Raw genomic sequence first — 21,589 nt, forward strand, 5'->3', positions numbered from 1 at the left:
AGATCTAAAAATAGACATCATGGGTGCTGATTGGAAACCCTCCCAATCTTTCATATGAGAGATCTCAATTTGTGTTACACAGAGGGGCAGCTCACTTCTGTCTTGTTCACCAGTTATACTGCTCCCCAGAGGAGCTCAATAAATTTTATAGGGAAGTTTCCTCCTTATGCGGAAGGAGCTAAGCTCAATGACTGGTGTGGCTGAAATAATTTAGGGCTCCAAGGGATTATGTCTGCCTGTGGAATAATGAATCTGAAGTAAATGTACAAAAACTTTTGCTCTTGGTTGATTTGGCTGTGTCACTGGGTACCACTTGGCACTGGATCCTAGGACCCCAGCCTGTTTGGAATTAAACTGCTCCCCAACCTGCATCCAGTTTTCTGCTAAAATGGTCCTTCTCACACTTCACTGGTAGAGACTGGAGCTTGCCTGCTGATGTTCTGCTGTTTTACCACTGATGCTTTGAAACCTCCAAACTTGGACTTGGCTGAGTTTTTACACCTCTCTTCTGCCTGCCTCCCTGAGAGGCAGAAGTCCTATTCCACTGACATGAGGCAAGCAAACTGCCTTCTCTTTTCAACTTACAGTGGAGGAAGCCTACCAGGTTCCTCCGTCTTCAGCTAATGTTGCAGTACATTTTGCACCAGCTTTTTACTCAGTTATTTATGCTAGGAGACGTGGGTGGGTGATACCCAGTGTCCTTTTGTCTTTGTGTTTATTTTTCTTGCACATTTAATATATTTAAAGGATATATTGTCTTTATGGTTCACTGGGGTAAGAAGGGATTGGTGCAAGTTTTAATGAGAGGTCCCTGGCTCCCTGTGTTGAGATGAGAATGATATTCTCGGTGAGACATCTGTCTTTCTTTCCTTCAATGGCAGGAGGCAGTGTTTTGCTGCTTTTTTGAAATAGCATTGCTACCTAATGATTTTTAGAAGGATACTGAGAGGACATTCAGTTTCAGGGCATCAGCAGCAACTTTTTCTCCTGTTGTTTGAACTTTCCTCACTTAAGGAGAGGGAACATCTCATCTTGAATTTACGTATTGATATCAGGATGGTGGGAACGAACCCCACCATCATATCAATTTTTATAAAAACTTTGATTCACGGTAATGAATGATACTTGGAACTAGTTTTCTCAAAAATTGTTTCTCTCCTTGGGAATAGTTAATCAGTTGAGGAGAAAGCATTTGGCTTATTTGCTTAATATTTTAACCAAGTGGATTAGGTTGGGGGACTGGGGGAGGGGATAAGAAAGTGGGTGGGGGAGACCCCATAAACAAGGTGATATATAATATTTTTTTTGTTCTCCTTTTAAATAAATACCGATCAGCTTTATGTTCAGAGACAATAGGAGCCGTTGGCTTAAATTTGCAGTTTACTGTATTTATGGCTGTAATATCAAGGTGCTGCCGTCGTAATTTCATGCCCCAATGAGAAGAGCAAGGTCGAAGCAAATGCTTCCATCGGCATCTGCTAACACACTAACTCATAAACAAGGCCCGGCTGGATCAGGTGGCACGGAATAATACAGGCTAATGAAATACAGCACAGCTTTCCATTACTGTTAGTTTTTACAGTGTCGTCATTACGTGTAATTTATGTTTAAAAAATTCAATTTTATACAAGGCACCGGGAAATAGGGGTCTGCAGGTCATCCAACGACTTTTAGAGGCTCTGAGAGTCCTTATTGTACTCTACTGTTCCAACAAAATGTTAATAAAATAAAATAAAAATACTTTTTCCCTTTCCCCTCCCCTAACCTTTTCTGAGAGAGTTGATTTTTCTTTTAATTTGGGGAATATTTTTAGCCGGCTGTCTTCTCTGCCTCATCTCCTCTCAGAGTGTGCACGGTAGATAACTAGTTGTGTTCTGAGAGAGGTGACCCCCGCTCAGTCTCCGTGAGTCCCCAGTGAATCACCTGTAAATAGAGGCACTGTGCTGGGGGAGGAAGGCGGCCCGAGTCGCCTGGAACTGCTGCCCTTTGCTGCCGACCCTCTGGGCCCGTTCCTCAATCCCAGTCAGACTCCACATTTTTATTAAAAAACTCAGGCTGGGCTGGACAGTGCTATCGGGTATTTGTTACCTTGCTTATTTCCAAACTGCTCCTAACCCTGCTGACCTGGTGGTCGTCTGACCTGAAGGATGCTGAGAACACTGCTGTCTGCTGTCATCTGTCTTTCTGCTGCACCTGCAGGGGGCCAGGCCTGCGGCAGTGCCCGGCAGTCACTGGGGACAGTGTTGAAGTTACTTTTTCTGAGAAGCTCTTGCACAGCCAGTCCAAAAGAAAAGGTCCCTTCCTGGTGCCCAGTTTTGTCCGAGTTCGTGGGGAAGGGCCCGCGGCTGGTAGGCTGCAGCTCACAGAGCAGCGGGCTTGGTTTGTTTGCATTTTAACAGAAACCTTTAGAAAAAGAAAACAGATTTGTTTATCTTCTTGGGGATAAAAATAAGCAGGTATGGCAGTCCCGAAGCCACTCTTTGCAGCCGCTGCAGCAGTGACATAGGGTGTTATTAATCTATAGACTGTAGCTCACTTGTTCTGCTCTAAAAGAATCCCACCCTGGAGAAAGTGTTGGAAAAGAGACCTTTGGCCTGGCTTCTGTAAAAAGAGAATTGGTTTTGGAAGTTGACTGCAGGGAACTGAGAAAGCCAGAGGCCCGCCTGAGTCCACGCTGGGGTCTTCATAGGCACAGCTGGAGCTGGGAGCTCTGGGTTGGCCGACCAGGCAGCTGTAGTCCTGAAGGAGACACAACACTCACTGCCTCTCCAAGGCAGGCGTCCTGCTCCTGTTCACCGTGGACCAGTGCCCTGGTCCCTTCTTCCTGCTCTTGGCTGAGGCTGGGGAGTGGATGGAGTAACCGAAGAGGACTTTCTGAGTTTAGCTCCCTGTGAATAGTATCTTTTCCTTGTCAGTTCACAGGCTGGGGGCGGAGTTGGTAGCTCTTGGCATTGTCTCGTGGCAGAGGTGAAGTGACTGAGAGCGTGTCCAGGTGGAAAGTGGTAGTGATTCAGACAATGCAAACTGACAGCCAAGTAAAAAAAAAATCTTTGGGTTTCTTAAAATTGGCTAGTTCTTCCAAAGGCAGCAGCTAAAAGAAGATTTGAGGCAGATGGGGAGGGCAGGAGGCTTGCTTGCCACAGGACAGTGACACTCTCTGCCCCCATCTCTGCTCCACTCAGCCCTTGCTCGGTCCCTCTGCGGTTAGATTATTCCTTGCAGATAGCAATCAACTGGAAGGAAGTGTGTGTGTCTAATTTGCATCAGATTATTTAAAAAAAAAAAAAAAAGGTCTGCATTAGTCAGGGTGATGGTAAACAACGCAAAGAGATGCCTTTTTATAATATAGCCTGTGCTTCAGCTTTCAGAGCCAAATATAATCCACTTACAATTGGCGGTTTCCTTTATTACTCCTTTAACCTTTTGGATTCTGCAAGGTCTCAATCTCAGCTCTCCACTGTTTGTCGTGGTGCAGTGGGTGGGAACCTAGATGTCTTACGTGTGGGGCCTGTGGCTGTCAGTACCTCATCCCTGAAGGCAGGGTCACTTCAGCACCGGGAGCCAATGACTGGGGAGATCACTGTTGTGTTCTGAGAAAAGTGACCCATTTCCCCCCCAGTCTCCATGAGTCTCCAGGTGAATCACCTGGTTTGTAAATAGAGTCCTGAACCTGGCTGATCTTCCCTAAGCTGGGAACACTCCAGAAGAGAGGTCACTAGGGGAAGATGAGGTACCAGTCTGTGAGAGGCCTTTGGATTTACTGGGGGTTAGAATATTAGACTGAAATGGGACACTCCACCCTTACCACCCAGGTGTTGTTCAGAGTCCTCCAGGTGTCATTTGCAGACAGGCTCCCGGCATTGCGTTCCTGTGCAGCTTTGGCACAGCCCCGCTGGGCTCGTACCTATGGCTGGGGTGGCAGGGTGGGGATGGGGAAGTCAGTTTAGTCCCTCTCTAAACCTCTTTAACAAGATTGAAGACTTAAGACTTAATTTTGGCATCTGCCATTTGATGTAATTCTGTACCGTGGTGGGGAGTCGCCGGGCCAGAGGTGGAGAGCTGTGGGCTGTTACCCCAGCAGCACTGCACCCTAACTAGTATGATTTGAGGCATGTTCTTCACTCTCCTTGGGCTTCAGGTTTTTTTGTCTGTTAAATGAAGGCAATGGCTAAGATAATAGTATTATTATATTATAGAAATTATATTATTCATTGGGATCATTAAAATGCTTATTTTTTAAAAAGAAGAAAAATGATTCATTTTATGTAACTAAATCAAAATCCTGAGTCTCTGGATAACTAGGGATATCAGAATTCCAGCCAATGCAAATTTAGAGCTTCAAATGATAAGGTCTCTGAAAAACAAGAGCTTGAAAGGAAGTGCTGATGCCCTTTAAACCACAGCTTTACCAGTGGGCTCGGCTGCAATAATGCGAGGAACATGTTTTATTAGGAAAATAGGTTTCGTAAAAGCTCAGGGCTAGAGGGCAGAACAGCGGGCAGGGAGTCCTGTCCCTTTAACCAGCGCCAGCTCTCAGGGCCCCAGCACAGCCTGTGACTCACTGTATATTTCCCCAGCGTTAAACATTATCGTACTTGTTTATATTTGAAAGAGCCAAAGGGGAAAATGAGAATGCAACTGAATGCTCCTTTTGGGAAAATTATCCTCATTTGCAGCCAGCGGCTGACAAGGCACACGAACCACCGGGTCTGTGAAATCCGTGGTGCACCAGTGACCGTGGGCTTGGGCTGATGTCGCATGTGCGGCTGTCTCCTCCAGCGGCTGATTAGGGGCTGGTCAGAGCAGGGTCTTTCCTATTAGAACTCTGAAGGGGTTCCCCTTCCCATGTGGCGGGAGTGACCAGCAGTGTCCCAGGCTGGAGCCCGAGAGGCACACACTCAGGGGAGACGAGTTCTCTGCTTTCGCCTGGCTCGTCTGCCCGTCCTACCCCTTTCTTCTTCTCAGGACATGAAAGGACAGTAGAGCAATCCTTTTGCAGCAAGCTGGGGCATTTGGGAGGCGCAAAGAGGAACTTGTCCCCGTGCACTCCACATACTCGGGTCTAGCTTTGGTATTTGAGGCTGTGCAGCACCAGTGGAGGACCGTCTTTGTGCCCTGGCAGCCTTTCCATCTGCCTGTCAATCTGTTGAAAGCGTGGTACACTCAGGGCTAGCCCAGCGGCATTCTGACTTCACAGGGTGTGGCCCTGCCCACCACTGGCTGACTCTACTGTGAGCCCAGGGGGAGCGGGGAAGAGCTGCAGTCTCAGTGGGGACAAACCTGAACTGCTCAGTGCACAGCGGAGCAAAAAGGGTCTAGGACCACTTAGACCAGCTCAGACATTGTCCTCTGACCGCCTGCGGGAGGGCAGGAAAAGTTTGAAAGCTGCCTGCAGCCAACTCACATGCCAATATGTTGTAGGGCAGCACTGTGCTTCAGAGCATTAATGTCTCCGTCTATTAGCCCCTTGGCACAGAGCGCCAGGCACCGTGCTTTGAAAGATGCTGATCCTCAGAACCTCCTGCACTTCAATCTACCCCCAGGGGCAGATATACCATGCTGTGGGCTTCTAATGGAGAGCTGCAGACCAGATGTGGAAGAGCTCTCGGCTCTAGTTTAAAAGCTCTGGGTTTCGGCTGGCCTGGATAGTGGGGTTCCCGGCACAGCACCGGCCAGCCGCAGCGCTGTGTTGCAGACAAGTCCTGACCTCCCGCCTGCTTTTCCCATTCTCAGTGGCTGGAGCCCTTCTGTGCACACAGGCACTTCCCGCCCGAGCTGGCCCTGTGGGAAAGTGTTTCTCACACCTGTGTGCCACACTTCATTCCTATTCTTTGGGTGGGTGGTACACTCGGCCTTTTCCCACAGAGCCAGTGTGGCCCGTCTGCCTCACCGCTGAAAATATTCCAGCTGTGTGTGCCCGCTGGAAACGTGGTCTTCATGGGTTTCCGCTTGCCTTTGATTCTTCCACGGGCAAATCCTCTCCACACGGCATAGCCGCTGCAGGTGGCACCCTGTTCTTTCCTCACATGCCAAGTGCAGTGCGGTTTAGAGTGTCAGGAGGATTTAAAAAAGGTGGGGGGGGTGGGAACTAGCCAAAGGCAGTATAAGCAGCCTACGATAGGCTAGAGTAATAATCATCAGAAAGTTTGGGCCTGGCCTTGTTTTGATCTGTTTTCTTGTTTTATTTTCTTCTTTACATTCTGTATCCCATTCATACTAATCACAGTCAGTCCTGATTTTTCTTTTTATTTCTGCATTTGTCATAAAATAAAGCAAATTATTCCCGTCTTCGGAAACGATCTAGACTAATTAGTCGTCTCACCCAATAATTAGTTTTTTGTTTCCCTGTCTGTTTTCATGCATTATTGTTAGTTTTTTCCCCTCTTTTTTTTTAACACCATTACAGATTAAAATGAGCCACATTTGCAGTTGATGGTATCTGTTTTCGGGGGAAGAATGGAGAATTGCTGTACGGAGCGACTTCAGAAGCAGCAATAAACTCAAGGATAAATTAAGGAAATTGAATGAGCCACATTTGGAAGCAGTGTTGAGGCTAATATTCTGTCGCTTAAGGTTAAATTGCAACTGAGAGAGGTTCCAGAGAATCTGAAATTGGGGAGGCAGCTTACCAGAATGCTAGGCATTCTGTGGCTCCGAGGCGCCTTCTCAATGAAGATTTCATTGGAGCCATGGACAGTGGCACAAGGTACTCACCTGCAGTTATGTCCTCTTTCCCTCCAGGGCTGACAGATGAAGAGGTTGACTTGGCTTTCCAGCAGTCTGGCACGGCTGCCGATGAGCCTTCGTCCTTGGGGCCAGCCACACAGGTGGTTCCTGTCCAGCCCCCTCACCTCATTTCTCAGCCATACAGTAAGTCACCACTCAAACCTACTTTAACCTTGACTGGGATTCAGGACTGGCCAAGGAGCGAGCTTCATGTCTCCCAGGCCCAGCCGGCCAGGAGAAAGTGGGAGAAGTTGATGGCTCTAGGGTACTTTAAAAGAATGTGACATACCCAGGTCCTCCCCTAGACAAACCTTTAAGTGTGTGACAAAGGTTTAAGAGGAGACAAGATCAGAATAAACGAGGTTATTGTGTTGTTTCGAGTATTTTGGTTATAAACAAGAATCTGAAAGTATTGTTGGTTTTTTCCCCTTCTATCAGTGCTTTTGCATGGCACTGTTTCACTAATAAGAACAAGAACACCTGACTCATGAGTGCATTCCTGTTCGCTCACTGAAATCACTTATCTCCTAATTGTATTTTTTAAAGTTATTATGAGTAGATTTGGGCTGGCCTCCCCCTGCTTTCTTGCTTGCTTCCCTTCTTCCCTTGTCCTGACTATACCATGTGTGTGTATGTAGTGACAGTCATATTTATGTAGAGAGTTTCAGATTAAATGTAAAGGTCCTTTTTGAATGTAGCTTTTAATTACATGAGAACATGACCCATGAGAGATTTTTGTTATTTTTAAAAGAAGGCTATTTTAGGATTAAAGGTTCTTCAAACTAGTAATAAATGTACATCTCCAAAGTACAGCCAGAAACCTTTCTTGATAAAAGAAAGTCACTGATAAAAAGTCTAAAACGGTTAAAATCAACTCCAAAGTGATGGAAAATAGCTCAGTTTTGTGGCTGTCATGTAACTGAGCCTTGGATCTATTGCCTTTCAAAATGCCTTTTCTATAATTGCCTTCATTTTAATTGTCTGTCTCAGAAGTTTTGTTTTTTTAAAACATGATTTAGATATCAGAGGTTGAAAGGCGTGATTTAAAAGCCAGACTTGTTTTGACCCCCAGCATGAGGTCTGGGGCACCTCCTGGTTCCTGCTCTGCTGTCCTGCTCACCAGTGGAGCCACAGCTGGGGAGGTGCCGTCGTCCTACGGACGGTGTGGGGGGCCAGGCAGTGGGTTACACTCTGCCTTGTGTGGCACGGCTCTCATTTAGAGGTCTGTCTTCTGCTTTCTGGGTCAGGCTGGATGGGTGAGGCCACATAGCATGCACTCGGATTTGTCTCATCTGGAGCCACCTTGTCTAACAAACCACTGGCGCTGGGTGATCTCTAAACCCAGAGAAACAGTGCTCAGTGCTCAGCCTTGTCTTGGGGCCATTGAGACGGTAGCAGCCACTTGGCACCTTGGGCCTTCTTCCTTCTTCCTGACCAGCGTTCTTTCTGATCCATTGTGTTGCTTTGGGTCACTAAGCGTACTGTCTGTGTTTCTTTTTAATCAAAGGCTAGGTCTCCACACTTTTTCTTTACTTGTGTCCCTGGGCCCAGCCGTTTAATGGCATTTGTTGAGGATGGGCAGTGGCGACTGGGGTGCAGAATTTTCTAAGATATGCATCTGTTCAATTCCAGCTGTTTCCTCCGTGGCTTAATACCAGACAGGTCTCTCAGCTACTTGGAAACTTCTTGCTCAAAACAAACTGTTCTGGTTGGTCGCAGAGTTGGCCTAATTAGTCCTGTGTTTGCCTGCTTTCAGTAGGCACAAAGACTTAAGCTGCTAGTCTTTCTGAAAGAGGTGAAAGAATGGAGTGGGGAGGGGCAGTGCAGTCATGTAAATCATTTTCCTGCCCAGATCTCTCTGAGAAAAAGCATTACAGTTTAGGTATTTAGGTAGGAGTATTTTTAAGAGTCTCCCAGCCCTAAAAATAAAATACATCTTCTTAGAGACAGACTCCTTCCTGCTTTGACACCGGTATAAAAACAGTGGTGATGGCAGTTTTAAATATCTGAAGTTTTCTGTTGTCCCCACCGCGCCTCATTCTTCTCGTACCGTTACACGGCTCCTCTCCGCTCCGGGGTGACTCTACCTCCTCACTCCTGTACTTTGGCCAAGAGGTGTCAAAACTGCTCCAAAAAAAAAAAAACACAAAAAAAAAACCTTGATTTTGATTAATATAGAGAAACAAGACTTTGCCTGACTGATAATAAAACTGATAAATGACATTTGAATTACTTGTAGCGGTAATTTATTACATAAAATATCTTTTATTTGACATGCGATTAGTTGCTGGAAGCATCACTCAATCTGACTAGTTTAAACATGCTCTAAAATGAACCCCAGTAAAAAACCAGGGCTGTCTGCTGTTGGCGTTATGAAATATACTAATCCTGGAGTGAGGAAAAAACCTGACTTTAAATATTTAAATGATTAATTGGGTTTATATATATTTTTTTACCTTTCTAACCCCCTTAATTACAAGCAAACTCAGGGGAGTTTCTGAACTAGGTGTGCAATCTGCATGCTTATCACTGAGGCATTGTCTGCATCCTGGAGGGATTTATGGCTCCATTCACGTGTGTTCCTGCCTTTTTACATCTAGAGCCCTTTCCTTCCCATGTCTTGGCATTTTAAGGACATTCTATCACTGAGCCCAAGCCTAGAAAATGAGATGCTCTGGGCTTGGCCCCGGATGTTCTCTTCTCTGGGAAGGGTAGCCTTTCTGAGGCCGTTCCAGGGAGCCCGGTTCTCCCAGATTGTTCCCCCTGGACTTGCCGCCCTTCTGCCTGGTGGCAGATGTGTCACTTGGTGCCTCTTTTGATCTCTGCTCCTTGGTGAACGTGGTTGATCTTGCTCTGTGAGTGAATGTCTGTGTCAGCAGAAAGAACCTGGAGACCTGCTAGTCTGGTCCCAGTTCAGTCCACCAGTGTTTATTAAGCACCTACTGTATGCTCAGCATGGTATAGTGAGAGATTCAAAATATGATCTTTAAGAATTGTGCAAGCTCTCTGGAAGACATAAGATAAACTCTTAAGAAAAGGATAATAATATAAGACATTATGATTTAATGCCAAAATTAATTACATAGACAAGAAATTCCACAAGAATACAGAAAAGAGAAAAATTCATGTGGGCTAGAGAAGTCAGAGAGCTTTGTGGAAGTGGCAGGAGGTTGACGCCAAGAGGAAGCTGGGTGTCACCTGGTGTGAGAATAAACCAGTGTTGTCAGAGCTTAAAAGAAAGTTGAGTAGAGCTCAGGAAAAGTCAGGCTGGGATTTGAGAGGAAATCTGACATTTTCTGTTTCTCGTTGTGCTTTCTTTTGTTCACCTTTGGATCAGGAGTCAGTAGGTGTGTATGTTCACAGTGCCTAGCCTAGTACTGAATATAAAGTTCTGGAAAATGCTTGATTGATTTATTCTAAGCCGATTTTTCTGCTTTCCTCCCAGAGAAACAAGAAGCGAGGTAGCTTCAAGGTAAAGGCAGGGCCTGTGTGAATTTTGTGGGGTAATGATTTTTTTTCTAAGGCTTAAATATTTGCCCCCACTGTCTTTAGTAGGAAATTTAGGTCGTTCAGTTGCCTCTTCTTAAAATAGGATGTAAATGTCTGAGGATGGTGACAGGCTTTGACAGTTGATCAGAAATGCTGAGTGTTCTTTCTCAGGGTGCTTCTTTCATAGACCCGTTTAGTAACATACTTACCCTTGATTATCTTCATTCAGTGAGCAAGCATTTAGTATTGAATGCCTGCCATGTGTCAGGCACTGTGCAAGACCCTTGGGATGAGAAGATTAATAAGGCCTAGTCTCTGTCTGCAGTTTTTCCTGTCTAGTGAGAAAGACTGTTTAGCAAACAACAGTGCCTGTGAGGCAGGCGCAGGTGAGGACAGTGGCACAGACAAGGTGAAGCGTCATTCCAGAGAGCAGGGAATGCTTAACCAGATCTGGGAGGTGACTGGTTCATTGACCAGACAGGAAGGACAGGAGCATCCAGGCTAGGCACAGCACATGGCCATGAAACTGGTGATGCTTAGAGCAGCTGGAGAACTGATGGGAGTGTCAGAAAGGAGACCCGGAGAGAGGCAGCAGCCAGGTCATCACCGGTCCGAAGATAGTCGAAAGCAAAAATCTTTTTCCTTTGAAGTGCATCATCTAATTATCACCATATTATTCTTCAACAAATATTAAAATTATTTGCATCATGTGAGCAGCTGCTGCATGAGCAGGTGGGGAAGACATCCTGGGAGTGTGCCGGCAGAGGCGTTTGTCCAGATGCCCTGCCTGTGATGCCTTCCTGCTCTGCTCTGCCGTCAGCCCCTCGAGGGACTCTTTCACATGCCTCCGTCCAACTGGTTGGGGTTCCCTTCGGCCTGATCTGTCTCTTGCTCCCCACTACACTACACTTGCATGTTTTTTCCCTGTCTTCTCTATTAAACTGTGAGTTCCTTGGGCTAGAGGATTTTTTATTTTTTATTTGTGACCCTAGGCTCTGACTTAGCAGGTGTTCTAGAAATGCGTGTAAGTGGATAAATGGTAGAAATATGCTGGAGAATTCAAAGGCTGTTATGTAATCTCATCAACTTGGGGGAGCGGCCTGGGGAACAGCCAGTGAGGCCTTCTGTGTGTTTGCATTGGGGGTAGAGGACAGCGCTGCCTCTAGGAGGCCACCTTTAACATAGAGGGAAGCCCAGTGCCTGTGGCCAGTATGGTGAAGACCGACCCAAGCCATCCTGCGTGGTGTGAATGGTGAGCAGTCTTGGAGTTTATGAATCAAGGAAAGCCCCAGGGGCCTAGTTGTAGGCAAGGCTTTGTGGAAGAGGCAGGACTTGAACTGGGCTTTGAGGGTCGGTAGGCCCTGGACCTGAGGTAGGAAGGAGAGCATCACAGGGAGAGGGGCCAGTGGGGGCCCAGGGGAGAGATCCGGGGCGTGCCCGCGAGTGAGAGGCCTGTGTGAACAGCCTCTGTGTTCCCACCAGGAAGTGAAATCGGGTGTCTCTTCCATTTCTCTCTGCCAGTTTAGCATACAAATCTCACTTTTTGCTTGGGAAAGTTACTGGTTTGTATACAAAGAGACCATTTGTCTAAATTTGAGGACATTGTGTTTTTGTTTCTTTTGTTCAAGTGATTGGTTTTGAATAGCAGCTTTTCAAGGGCCAGCACCCTGTCCATTTTGTTTGCTTTGTGTTACACCCAGGGTGGTGCATGTGGCTGCCAAATAAATGCCATTTGTGGCTTTTGAAGAGTCAAGTGTGGAGAGGGGAGAGCTGGGTGAGAAACCCTTTCCTTAGGTATCTTAGGCCATTGAACCAGTCTTTGGTGTTGGTGGTAACCAGGATTACAGCGATGCTGACAGTGCAGCCTGTGTTCATTTTATAAGATTTTGCAGCAAATAACAGAAAACCCAAAACAAGAGTGGCTTAAACAAAACAGAAGACTCTTTCTCCATTGGGTAAATGTAGGCAGTCCAGGTGCTGTGGCCATCAGGGCCCAACTCCTGCATCCCTGCCACCTGACTGGCATCTGCCGTGTGCCGCAGTGGGACTGCTCCAGCTCCAACTGCCCCACCTGCTGTCCAACCAGCAGGAATGGGGAGAAGCAAGGAAAAGGACAAGCCACCATTTAAGGACACCTCCTAGAAGTTACCTAGATCACTTTCATTTCCCATAGAATGTTCGAGTTAGAGAAGCACTAAGTCCAGGCTAATGGTTATTAGTTCAGGGTGAAGAGAGCACGTAGCTGCTTCAGTGGTGTTTGTGAAGTTTTAGCTGGTAGAGTAGGTGGGCTTAGGATGGCTAATTTTTTAAGGCTTCATAACTGACATAAATGTTATATTCTTGTGTATGTATCAACTATTACAGGGCACATTTAAAAAGTGGGATTAGAACTCTCAGGTCTTGCTTCTTGCCTCCGTCTCTGGCACTAACTGAGCAGAGGATGTAAAGCCCACCCTGCTGGGTATTGTTCTCAATCACTGCTGACTTCCTTTAGTTCTTTATGCAGTCTAAAAAATTCTGAAGTGAGTTTTTTTTTTAATTGTCCTGTATTGAGGTATAATTTACACGCAATGAAATGCACCCATGGTAGTTGGAGGATTTGAACTTTGACAAGTGCACATGCCCGTATGGTGACCACCACACTGTAGACTGTTTCCAGTGCCCCAGAAGGTTCCTTTGTGCCCCATTCCCAGCCAGTCACACCCAATCCCGACTGGGGCAGTTGCTCGTCTGCTTTCTGTTGCTTCCAGTTAGACTTACCTTCCCTAAATGGACTCTCTCATATCTTTTTTTTTTTTCACTCAGCATGGTATTTTTGTGATTCATCCAAGTTGCACGTATCAGAAGTTCCTTCCTTTTTATACTGAGTGGTGTTCTGTGGTATGGATGCACCACAGTTTGTTTATCCATTCAGCACTGATGGGCTTTGGGCTGTTTTGAGCTATTGTGAATAAAGCTCTTATGTACATGTATGTATAAGTCTTTCTTTATTTTTGTTTCTCTTGGGTAAATACCTAGGAGTAGAGTTGCTGGGTTATGTGTTAAGTGTATATTTGACTTGATAAGAAAGTGCCAAACTGGTAAATTCCCATCAGCAGTGATGAGAGTTCTAGTCGCTACTTACTGACAGTGTCCTCACTAACAGTTGGTATTTTCATTCTGCTTAACTTTAGCAGTTTTAATGTGTGTGTAGAGGTTGGCGTTAGTGGTGTGAGTTTACATTTCTGTGATGACTAATAGTGTTGAGCATCTCTTTTTCTGTGCTTATTCATTTGGATATCTTCTGTGAAGCGGCTGTTCCAGCCTTTTGCCAGTGTTTAATTATCTTATTATTGAGCTGGAAAAATTCTTAACATATTTTGGATTCAGGTTCTTTGTCAGATATAGATATTGTTAATATTTCCTTTCAGTCTGTGGCTGGTTTTTTTTTTTTTCCTTCTTTTTCCTTACATTGCCTTTTGAAAAGCAAAAGATTTAAAATTTGATGACATCCATTAATCTTTTTTTTCCTTTTACAGTGCGTGGTTTTTGTGTCCTGTCTATGAAGCTTCTGCCTATCTTGGGGTTGCAAAGATTTTCTCCTATATTTTCTTCTAGAAGCTTTATTGTGTTAGCTTCTATGTTGAGATTTGTGATTCATTCTGAGCTAATATTTGTGTATGGCGTAAGGTGAAGGTCAAGGTTCATTTTTCTCTGTGTAGATATCCAGTTGTACTAACACCATATGTTCAAAAGATTGTCCTTTCCCCATTGGGTTACTTGTGCCCTTATTAAAAAAATCAATTGGGTATATATGCATGGGTCTGTTTCTAGATTTTTTTTTAATTAGTTTTTTAAAATAAAGCTATTGAAGTATATCTTATGTATCATGAAATTCACCCTTTTCAAATGTACGATTCAGTGATTTTTAGTAACTTTACTGAGTGATACACTCTTAAACAAGTTTTAGAGTACTTCATCCCCAAAATAAGATCGTGTCCATTTACTCTTACTGTCACTCCCAGGCCCTGGCAACCACTAATCTTCATGTCATTATAAGTTTACCTTTCTGGACATTTCAGGTAAATGGAATCCTTCAGTATGTGACCCCTTATGCCTACCTTCTTTCCCTCAGCATAATATTCTTGGGGTTCATCCATGATGTAGCAAATAGCAGTAGTTCCCTTTTATTGCTGGATAGCATTCTGTTGTGTGGGTGGCCCACACTTTTTCTGTCAGCTCACCAGTTATTAGATATTTAGGTTGTCTCCAGTTTTGACAAACATGAATCATGTTGCTGAAAACATTTGTGTGCAAGTCTTGTGTGGCTGTACACTTTCATTCCTCTTGGACAGATATCTAGGAATGGAATTCTTAGGTCAGATGGCAGTTTTATGTTTCTAGATTCTTAACTTTTTTCTTTCTAATCAGCTTTGAAAGTATAATTTATATACAATAAGATTACTCAGTTTTAAAGGTATTACTTGGTAAGTTGTACAAATTGTAACCTATTTAACTCATGTAACCACTGCTAGAATCACACTATAGAAAATTTCCATCACCCCAAAATGTTTCTTTGTATTTTCTACGTCAGTCCCCTCTTCCCACTGCTGGTTCCTGTCAACCAACAATCTATTCACCATCACTAAAGTTCTGCCTTTTAGAAGATTTCATGTAAATGAGTCATACAGCGTGTAATCTTTTGTGTTTGGTTTCTTTCCCTTAACATAATGCTTTTGAGATTGATCCATGTTGAGATACATATTTTTATATTATACACATAATATGCATATAAGTACATATATAATAATGTGTGTGTATGTGTATATATATATATATATATAAACATCTAGGTAGTCACTATTTTAGACTGTGTGAGATATACATGTTTCTGTCATATAATTCACCTCCCTCCTTCTACCCCCCTCTCCTCACAATTTTCTAAGATATGAAAACCATTCTGAACTCACAGCTGAATAAAAAGCAGGCTGAGGTAGGACCTGGCCATCCGGGCATAGTTGCTAACTCCAGGTACCCCACTGTATGGATACACTACAGTATGTTTACCTAGTGACCACTGATAGTTGTTTGGATTGTTTCCAGTTTGGGGCTGTCGTGAATAATGCTGCCATGAACATTCGTGTACAACTCTGTGTGCACATATGCTTCCCCTTCTCCAAGGAAAATACCTACGAGTGGGATGCCTTAGCCGCACATTAGGTGTGTATTTAACTTTATAAGAAATTGTAGAACTATTTTCCAAAGTGGTTACATGATTTTACATTCCCATCAGCAATGTACGAGAATTTCAGTTGCTCCACATGTGTGCCAGTAGTTGGTAGCACAGTGTTTAAGTTTAGCCATAATAAAGTGTATGTAACAGAATCTCATTGTGCTTTTAATTTGTATTTCTCTAATGACTAAGGATGTCAAGCATATTTTCATGTGCTTATTGGCCATTCATGTATCTTTTGTGAAGTGTCTCTTTCTATCTTCCACCCCATCTTTTTTCTAACTTACCTTGTTTGTCTTCTTAAGATTGATCTATAAAAGGTTTTTATAAACATGGCTCTTCACCAGATGTATGCTTTGCAGATATTCACCCCACAGCCTGTGAGTTACCTTTTCAGTCTCTGACAGTGCCTTTTGGAAAGTGAAAAGTTTAAAATGTTGATAATGTCCATTTTATCAATTTTTCCCCCTTGTATGGTTGATACTTTTTGTATATTAAGATGCCTTTGCCTACCTGAAGGTTGCAAAGATTTTCTTCTATGTTTTCTGTTTGCTTACAGAAGCTTTATAGTTTTTGCTTTTTTGCTTAAATGTATTATCCATTTTGAGTTAATTTTTTTTGTATGGTATGAAGTGAGGGTTGCGGTTTTTTTCCTCTATGGATATCCAGTTGTCCCAGCACAGTTGTTGCAAAGATTATCCTTTCCCCATAGAATTATGTCAGCTTCTTTGTCAGAAATCAGTTGACTGTGTATGCATGGGTCTATTTCTGGACTCTTTTGAATTCTTACAGTTTAATGGGAGTTCATATGTTTTAATCTGTGAGTGAGGGGATAGATACAACCCTCAGTGTCCTTCCTGCCTGATGACACTGCTGATACCGTGGCAGCTCATGAGAAGTGGAAAAGGTGGTCTTTCACAGGCTGTTCACACGAAGACAACCATCAGGTTTCATGTGTGACCGCTGCTGGCCTACTGGGTGCCTTTGCTGTCCAAGCTGCCCAGGTGCCTCTGTTCAGAGGTGTCCTGTTTCTAGTTCTGTACATGATGTCGGTTTGTCTTTCTGACCACTGCCTGCCCTCCATTCATGCCCCCAGCACTGTGGCCAGCCCTCCACAGCAGAGCCTGCAGTACCCTTCAGCCAGTCACCAGTCTTCTCTGTGCATTTAGCTCTGTGCTGTAACAGGCCCTGGTTTGGCAGTCAGGCTTTGTTCCAGGACCTCACTGTGGATGAGCCCATGTCACCATTTCATTTTCAAGGTGGCTTGGGGGCAAAGCTGATGGGATGACTGAAGAAGCTAGATGCGCTGCTGTGTGGAGTGACAGCTCAGCCTCAGTGAGTGTGGGGGGTGCTGCAGCTAGGCGTGCCCGGCCTCTGCCACTGCCCTGGCCCTGCTCAGGCTGTCAGCCTCCCCAAGGGCTCGATCGTTTCTCCCTGTTCTCACTAGCACATCACTGGCAGTGGGTTGTCTCAGCAGGATTATTCCGGACAGCTCTCAGCCTTGTATTATGATGAACCTTCCCTGGACTGTGGGGTTTCCATAGTGGCAGTGAGTCCCTGACTTGCTGATTTTAAGCTTGACATTGCTGTGCTGTATGTGCCGTTCCCAACCCCACACGTGTTCCTACTTGAGGATGTTCGTTCCTGCCTGCTAGGGGAGAATTTCTTGGTTGATGGAGATTTAACTAAAGGAATGGAACAGTGTTGGTTCAGGTGGTGCTCATGGAGTGGCTAAGGATGGGGTGCAGCTCTCCTGCCCCGCAGGCCCCCATATGCTGGGGACTTACCTGAAACTTGAGTCTTTGAGCAGACAGAGAGCTGGCGAGATGGTCAGAGCTCAAGCAAGTTGACTGAGTCCTTGGAGAGCCAAGGAAGGTGCCAGGCTCGGAGGAGCGCTGCATTCTCCTCCCTACAACAGTGTGTCCTCTGGCTTCGCTGCACTTGAGGCGTGAGGGCTGTCCCAGGACGCTCAGTGTGCAGCGCGAGAACTGTCATGGCGGGCTGTTCATCCTTCCCGGCGTGCCGGCCGGAGGGTGTTGGTGAAGTACCATGCCATGCGGCCAGTTAGCTAGTTGGGCTGTTGGGGAAGTGCTATGGATGATTTGAAGCTGCGTGGCAGTGAAATATCATGGTTTCTGTGTTCTTGAATTCCGACAAAGCTCTGCCACCTTCAGTTATGTGGTCCGTGCTTGATAAGACGAAAAGTCTGGTTGGAGGTGTGGAACCAGGATCTGTCATCGTGGGCTTCTTGCCTGCTTGGCCCCTTGTCTGCCGTGTATGCAGGAGGGCCTCTGCTTCCAGACTGGAGCTTCTGAGCCTTTTGTAAAGCTCATCCATTCCATTTCCCTTACTTTAAAGCTAGAGCAGCAGAGCAGCTGGTCCCATTTCTGCCCTTGACTGTGTGATTCTGGCCACCTGGGACGGGTGGGGATAAGAGAGGCTGTTGCTCCCAGGCCCTGCTCTCATGGGCATCTATACTGGGCCTGGAAAAACTGGCCCAGGGTAGGCAGTGGGGAGGAGTCCACACGGTCATGGCTGGGGGTTTGAGCCAGTTAGGATCACACCGAGGAGCTGGTCCTTTACCCTTGGGAAGCCTCACGGGGGATAAGAGTTATCTCCATCTTAGTTTTTCTCTTTTCTCATTTTGCTACAAGACAGAATTGTATCACACATCTCCAAAACGAGTAAAATGGCATTTCAGCTTCTTGTCTTTATAGACTCTCTGAACTTTAGGAAAGATCATTCTGGTCCCTTTTCATTAATAATGAAAACCAGGGGGCAATAAAATGTTCTTAATGCGAGCATGGCAGGGAGGAGGGGCAGTGCAGGGTGAAGCGGGTGGCCGGCAGGGAGCCACAGGTGTTTGTCGAGACTTAAGTAGGTCAGAGCTTTGGGAAGGTGGGGCAGCCGTAGAAGGGGTCCTGGATCCTGGACCCTGGCTGCCGCATCTGTTCAGCACTGGCAGCTCCAGTACCCAGAATGAGCGGCTGCGCTTCTCAAGGCACGGTGTGTTTGCAGACGATCAGAAGGGTCCAGCACACTTGGGTTCTGGTTGTTTTAGCCTGGTTACAAGTGTTTTCGTATAAGATAGTGGGTATTGGAGAAGTCAATGGTGAATATAATATTCTGGACATGTGCCCATTTTGAAGATGCTCTCTGAAGATTTTGGCAGCACAGATGGATGTTCTGAGTGTGTATTTAAGTTACTCTATTTTCATTTTTTCCTCTTAAGAATGAACTAGTACTAGATGTTTGGTTTTTTGCATCAAAGCACTCAGAACAGAGCAAACTAGGAATGAGACAAAGAGGCTTGCCTGGGACTCAGAGCTCCTGGCTCCTCAGAAAAGTCCTGGCTTGCTGGAGTCCAAATCCCAGAGCCCACAAAAGAGTAGATTGATGAACTTATATAAACATGAAAACACTGCATGCACAAAACACCATAAGCAGAGTCACAAGAAAAATATACCGGGAAAGATTTCTGCAGCTCCTGTAGAGACAAAGAGCTAATTTCCCTGCTCTATAAGGAGTTTCTATATATTGACAAGGAAATTGGTAAAGAAATCGAGTGAAAAGGTAGGGAACATTACACCAAAAAGGAAATACAGATGAAAAGATGCTCAGTCCTCAAGACAAATGCATATTAAACCTAGAGTAAAATGCTCTTTTCCGCTCTAGTATTGGCAGGAATCTTTGAGGATGATTAACCCCTGGTGTTGGAGTGGCAGTGAGTGGAAAGGCACCCCTGTATGTGGCTGGTGGGATTGAACTGATTCATTTCCCTTGGGGGGCAGTTTGGTGGTGTCTCTCAAGATTGCAAATGCATATCCCTTGGACCCTGTCTCCTAGGAATTCATGTTTAGAGATGTACATAAACACATACATGAGATGACATATGTACATGGTCAGTTGATGGCAGCATTGTGTGAAATAGAGACTGGAAGTCATCTTGTGTCCATCAATAGGGAATTAGTTCAATGGAACATTATGCAGCTGTAGAAAAAAATAATGAGAAATAGGGGAGAGAGAAAAATAGTACACATCCATGTGCATAAAAATTATCTAGCAAGAGAGACAAGAAGCTACTAGCTTTGGCTCTTGGTAGAGGGAGCCTGTTTGCAGCAGGCTGCCGTGAGCCATGCAGTGTTCAAACCGCATGCGTGTATTACCTATTCAAAACCTACCGAACAAAAAAGGGAACTGAGGGCTTTGGAAGAGGTCACCTGTTGGTCCCAGTTTGTGAAGGAGATTCCTGGGCTGGGCCGCACTGGGAAATGCCCTTGGAATCCACTGGCAGGGTGGGCGGAGGGGGAAGGGGGTGTGGTGGCCGAGGCGCTACTCTTCCAGGCTCCTCTCCCTCCCAAGAGCCCTGGGCGGCAGCTCGGGGAGGAGGGAGGGGCTCCCGGGCCCCCGTGGAGGTCTTCGGATCCCCCGGCCAGCCTGCGTGCCAGCAGGCCTTCCATCCCGAGTGCCCACGTCCTGCCGCTGTCCTTTGGGCAGGAAACGCCAGGACAGGACGAGTACCTCGAGAGCTTGCAGGCGCAGGGGAGAGGTGGAGGCCGAGACACACCTGCGTCTGGCCCTGAAGACAGGAGGGCTTCAGCTCTGCCCGCTGAGTTGTGGCGCCCCTTTCAGGAGTCTCAGGAATGCTTTGCTCCTCCTTCCTCACCTCTTCGCTCCCCAGTTCACCTCCAGACCCCAGCTTCCTTGTCAGGGCAGCGTGCTTGGCCGTGCCTTCTGGATGGCTTTCCGTGGCACTGTGGCCTCAGCCCACACACTGACCGGCGCCCCACACCACTGACCGTCCTGGAAACAGCGGTCCATGCTCCCTTAATGGCAGGTCTCTTGAGGGGGCAGAGCGCCACATAGGGTGGCCCAGCCACGGACATTTGAAAGGGAGATAACGCTTTCCTGTGTGCCCCGGAAAGATTGGGGATCAGATAAGCTTATGACATGAAAGCACTTGGTAAACAGTACACGGGAGAGATTATGAAGCAGGAAACTCCTCTCTTCCTGGGGAAGTAGTTTCATTCAGGAGTCGGGCAGCGTTTGTGGATGCCATTCCGCCATGCGCTGGCCCGGCAGCCTGCACTGTGGGGAGACCGCTGTCCAGCTTGGATCCTCCATGGCAGCCGCGCGTTGTTCCCCTGAGGCTGTCCCATCCTGGCTCCAAAAAGTCACCTTTTGTGGTCCTTGCAATAGCCACCTTCCCACTTTCTTACCTCTGTGACCTCCCAGCAGTAGTTTGCCCTTGAGGAAGCTGATGTTCTCCCAGAATTAAGAGTGAACCCAGCCACTCCCTCCTTCAGGGCCTCCAGTGACCCCACTGTCTGGGAAATGGCCCTCAGGCTCCTTGGCCCCTGCTTCCTCCACCCCCACCCCCACTGCTCCCAGGTTTGCTCGACCCTCCTCTGCCCTTGTCCCCCTCCCCTCTTGGCCCAGCCAGAGGGCCCACCAGGCCTCCACTGGCCTCCTCTCCTCTGAGCGCAGGTCTTGGCGTCAGCCTTCTGCAAGGCCCTGCCCTGGCCTCTCACCTGCCCCCCCCCCGCCCTGCCTGGCGCTGCTGTTCACTCTCTGGCGCTACCTTGTTCAGTCATTCGTAGGCTGTCTCCTCCCCACCCGCTTACGTGAGAGCGGAATAGGCCGGGCGGTGGGGGGCAGTGTCTCGTCGCCACCCTCCCTCCTGTGCTTGCAACGCTGTCGGGCACACAGTCAGGACTGCACATAGTTTTGAATAAACATGATTCGGCCCTCCCTCCCCTCACCCGTCCCCTGGTTCTGGAGTGGCTCTTATCCCTGTCTGTGGTAGGGCTCATGGACATGTATTTACATGCATCTACGTGTGTTTACTGCACTGGGTCCTTTGTTCCTAGACTTGGAGACCATGCTCTAGGTCTCCAGATCGCCCTGCCACCTCACTCCCCTGTCTGGGACTTCGCTCTTGACCTGACACCTCTGCACAGCAGGTGCGCCTCCGAGGCAGACAGGTCCACGAGCCTGGGAAGGGGAGGGACACAGCTAGCCTCTGTTCGGACGATCATATGATGTCTCCTGCAGTTGCCAACCCTTTGACATGAAGAGACTGAGTACGCGTAGTCTCCCCTGCTCCTGGGAAGGACACGGGTGCCTCGTCTCCTGACGTACGTGCCTTTTCTCCCACTCTTA

At 46.6% G+C, this 21,589-nt stretch overlaps 1 protein-coding gene across 3 annotated transcripts in view; it reads left to right on the forward strand.

Moving 5' to 3' along the window:
• PEX14 (peroxisomal biogenesis factor 14) overlaps positions 1 to 21,589 on the forward strand; it is a 166,584-nt gene that overhangs the window by 134,900 nt on the left and 10,095 nt on the right. For 2 of the 3 annotated variants that reach the window (XM_036999993.2, XM_073233183.1), the window contains exon 4: positions 6,742 to 6,870. The exons of the other annotated variant lie outside the window; for it this stretch is intronic. In XM_036999993.2, coding sequence (XP_036855888.2) covers positions 6,742 to 6,870 — 129 coding nt within the window. The remainder of the gene's footprint in view (positions 1 to 6,741; positions 6,871 to 21,589) is intronic. 3 annotated transcript variants of the gene reach the window in all.

The sequence above is a fragment of the Manis javanica genome, chromosome 4 (genome assembly GCF_040802235.1).
Source record: "Manis javanica isolate MJ-LG chromosome 4, MJ_LKY, whole genome shotgun sequence".
Classification (NCBI taxonomy): Eukaryota; Metazoa; Chordata; class Mammalia; order Pholidota; family Manidae; genus Manis; species Manis javanica.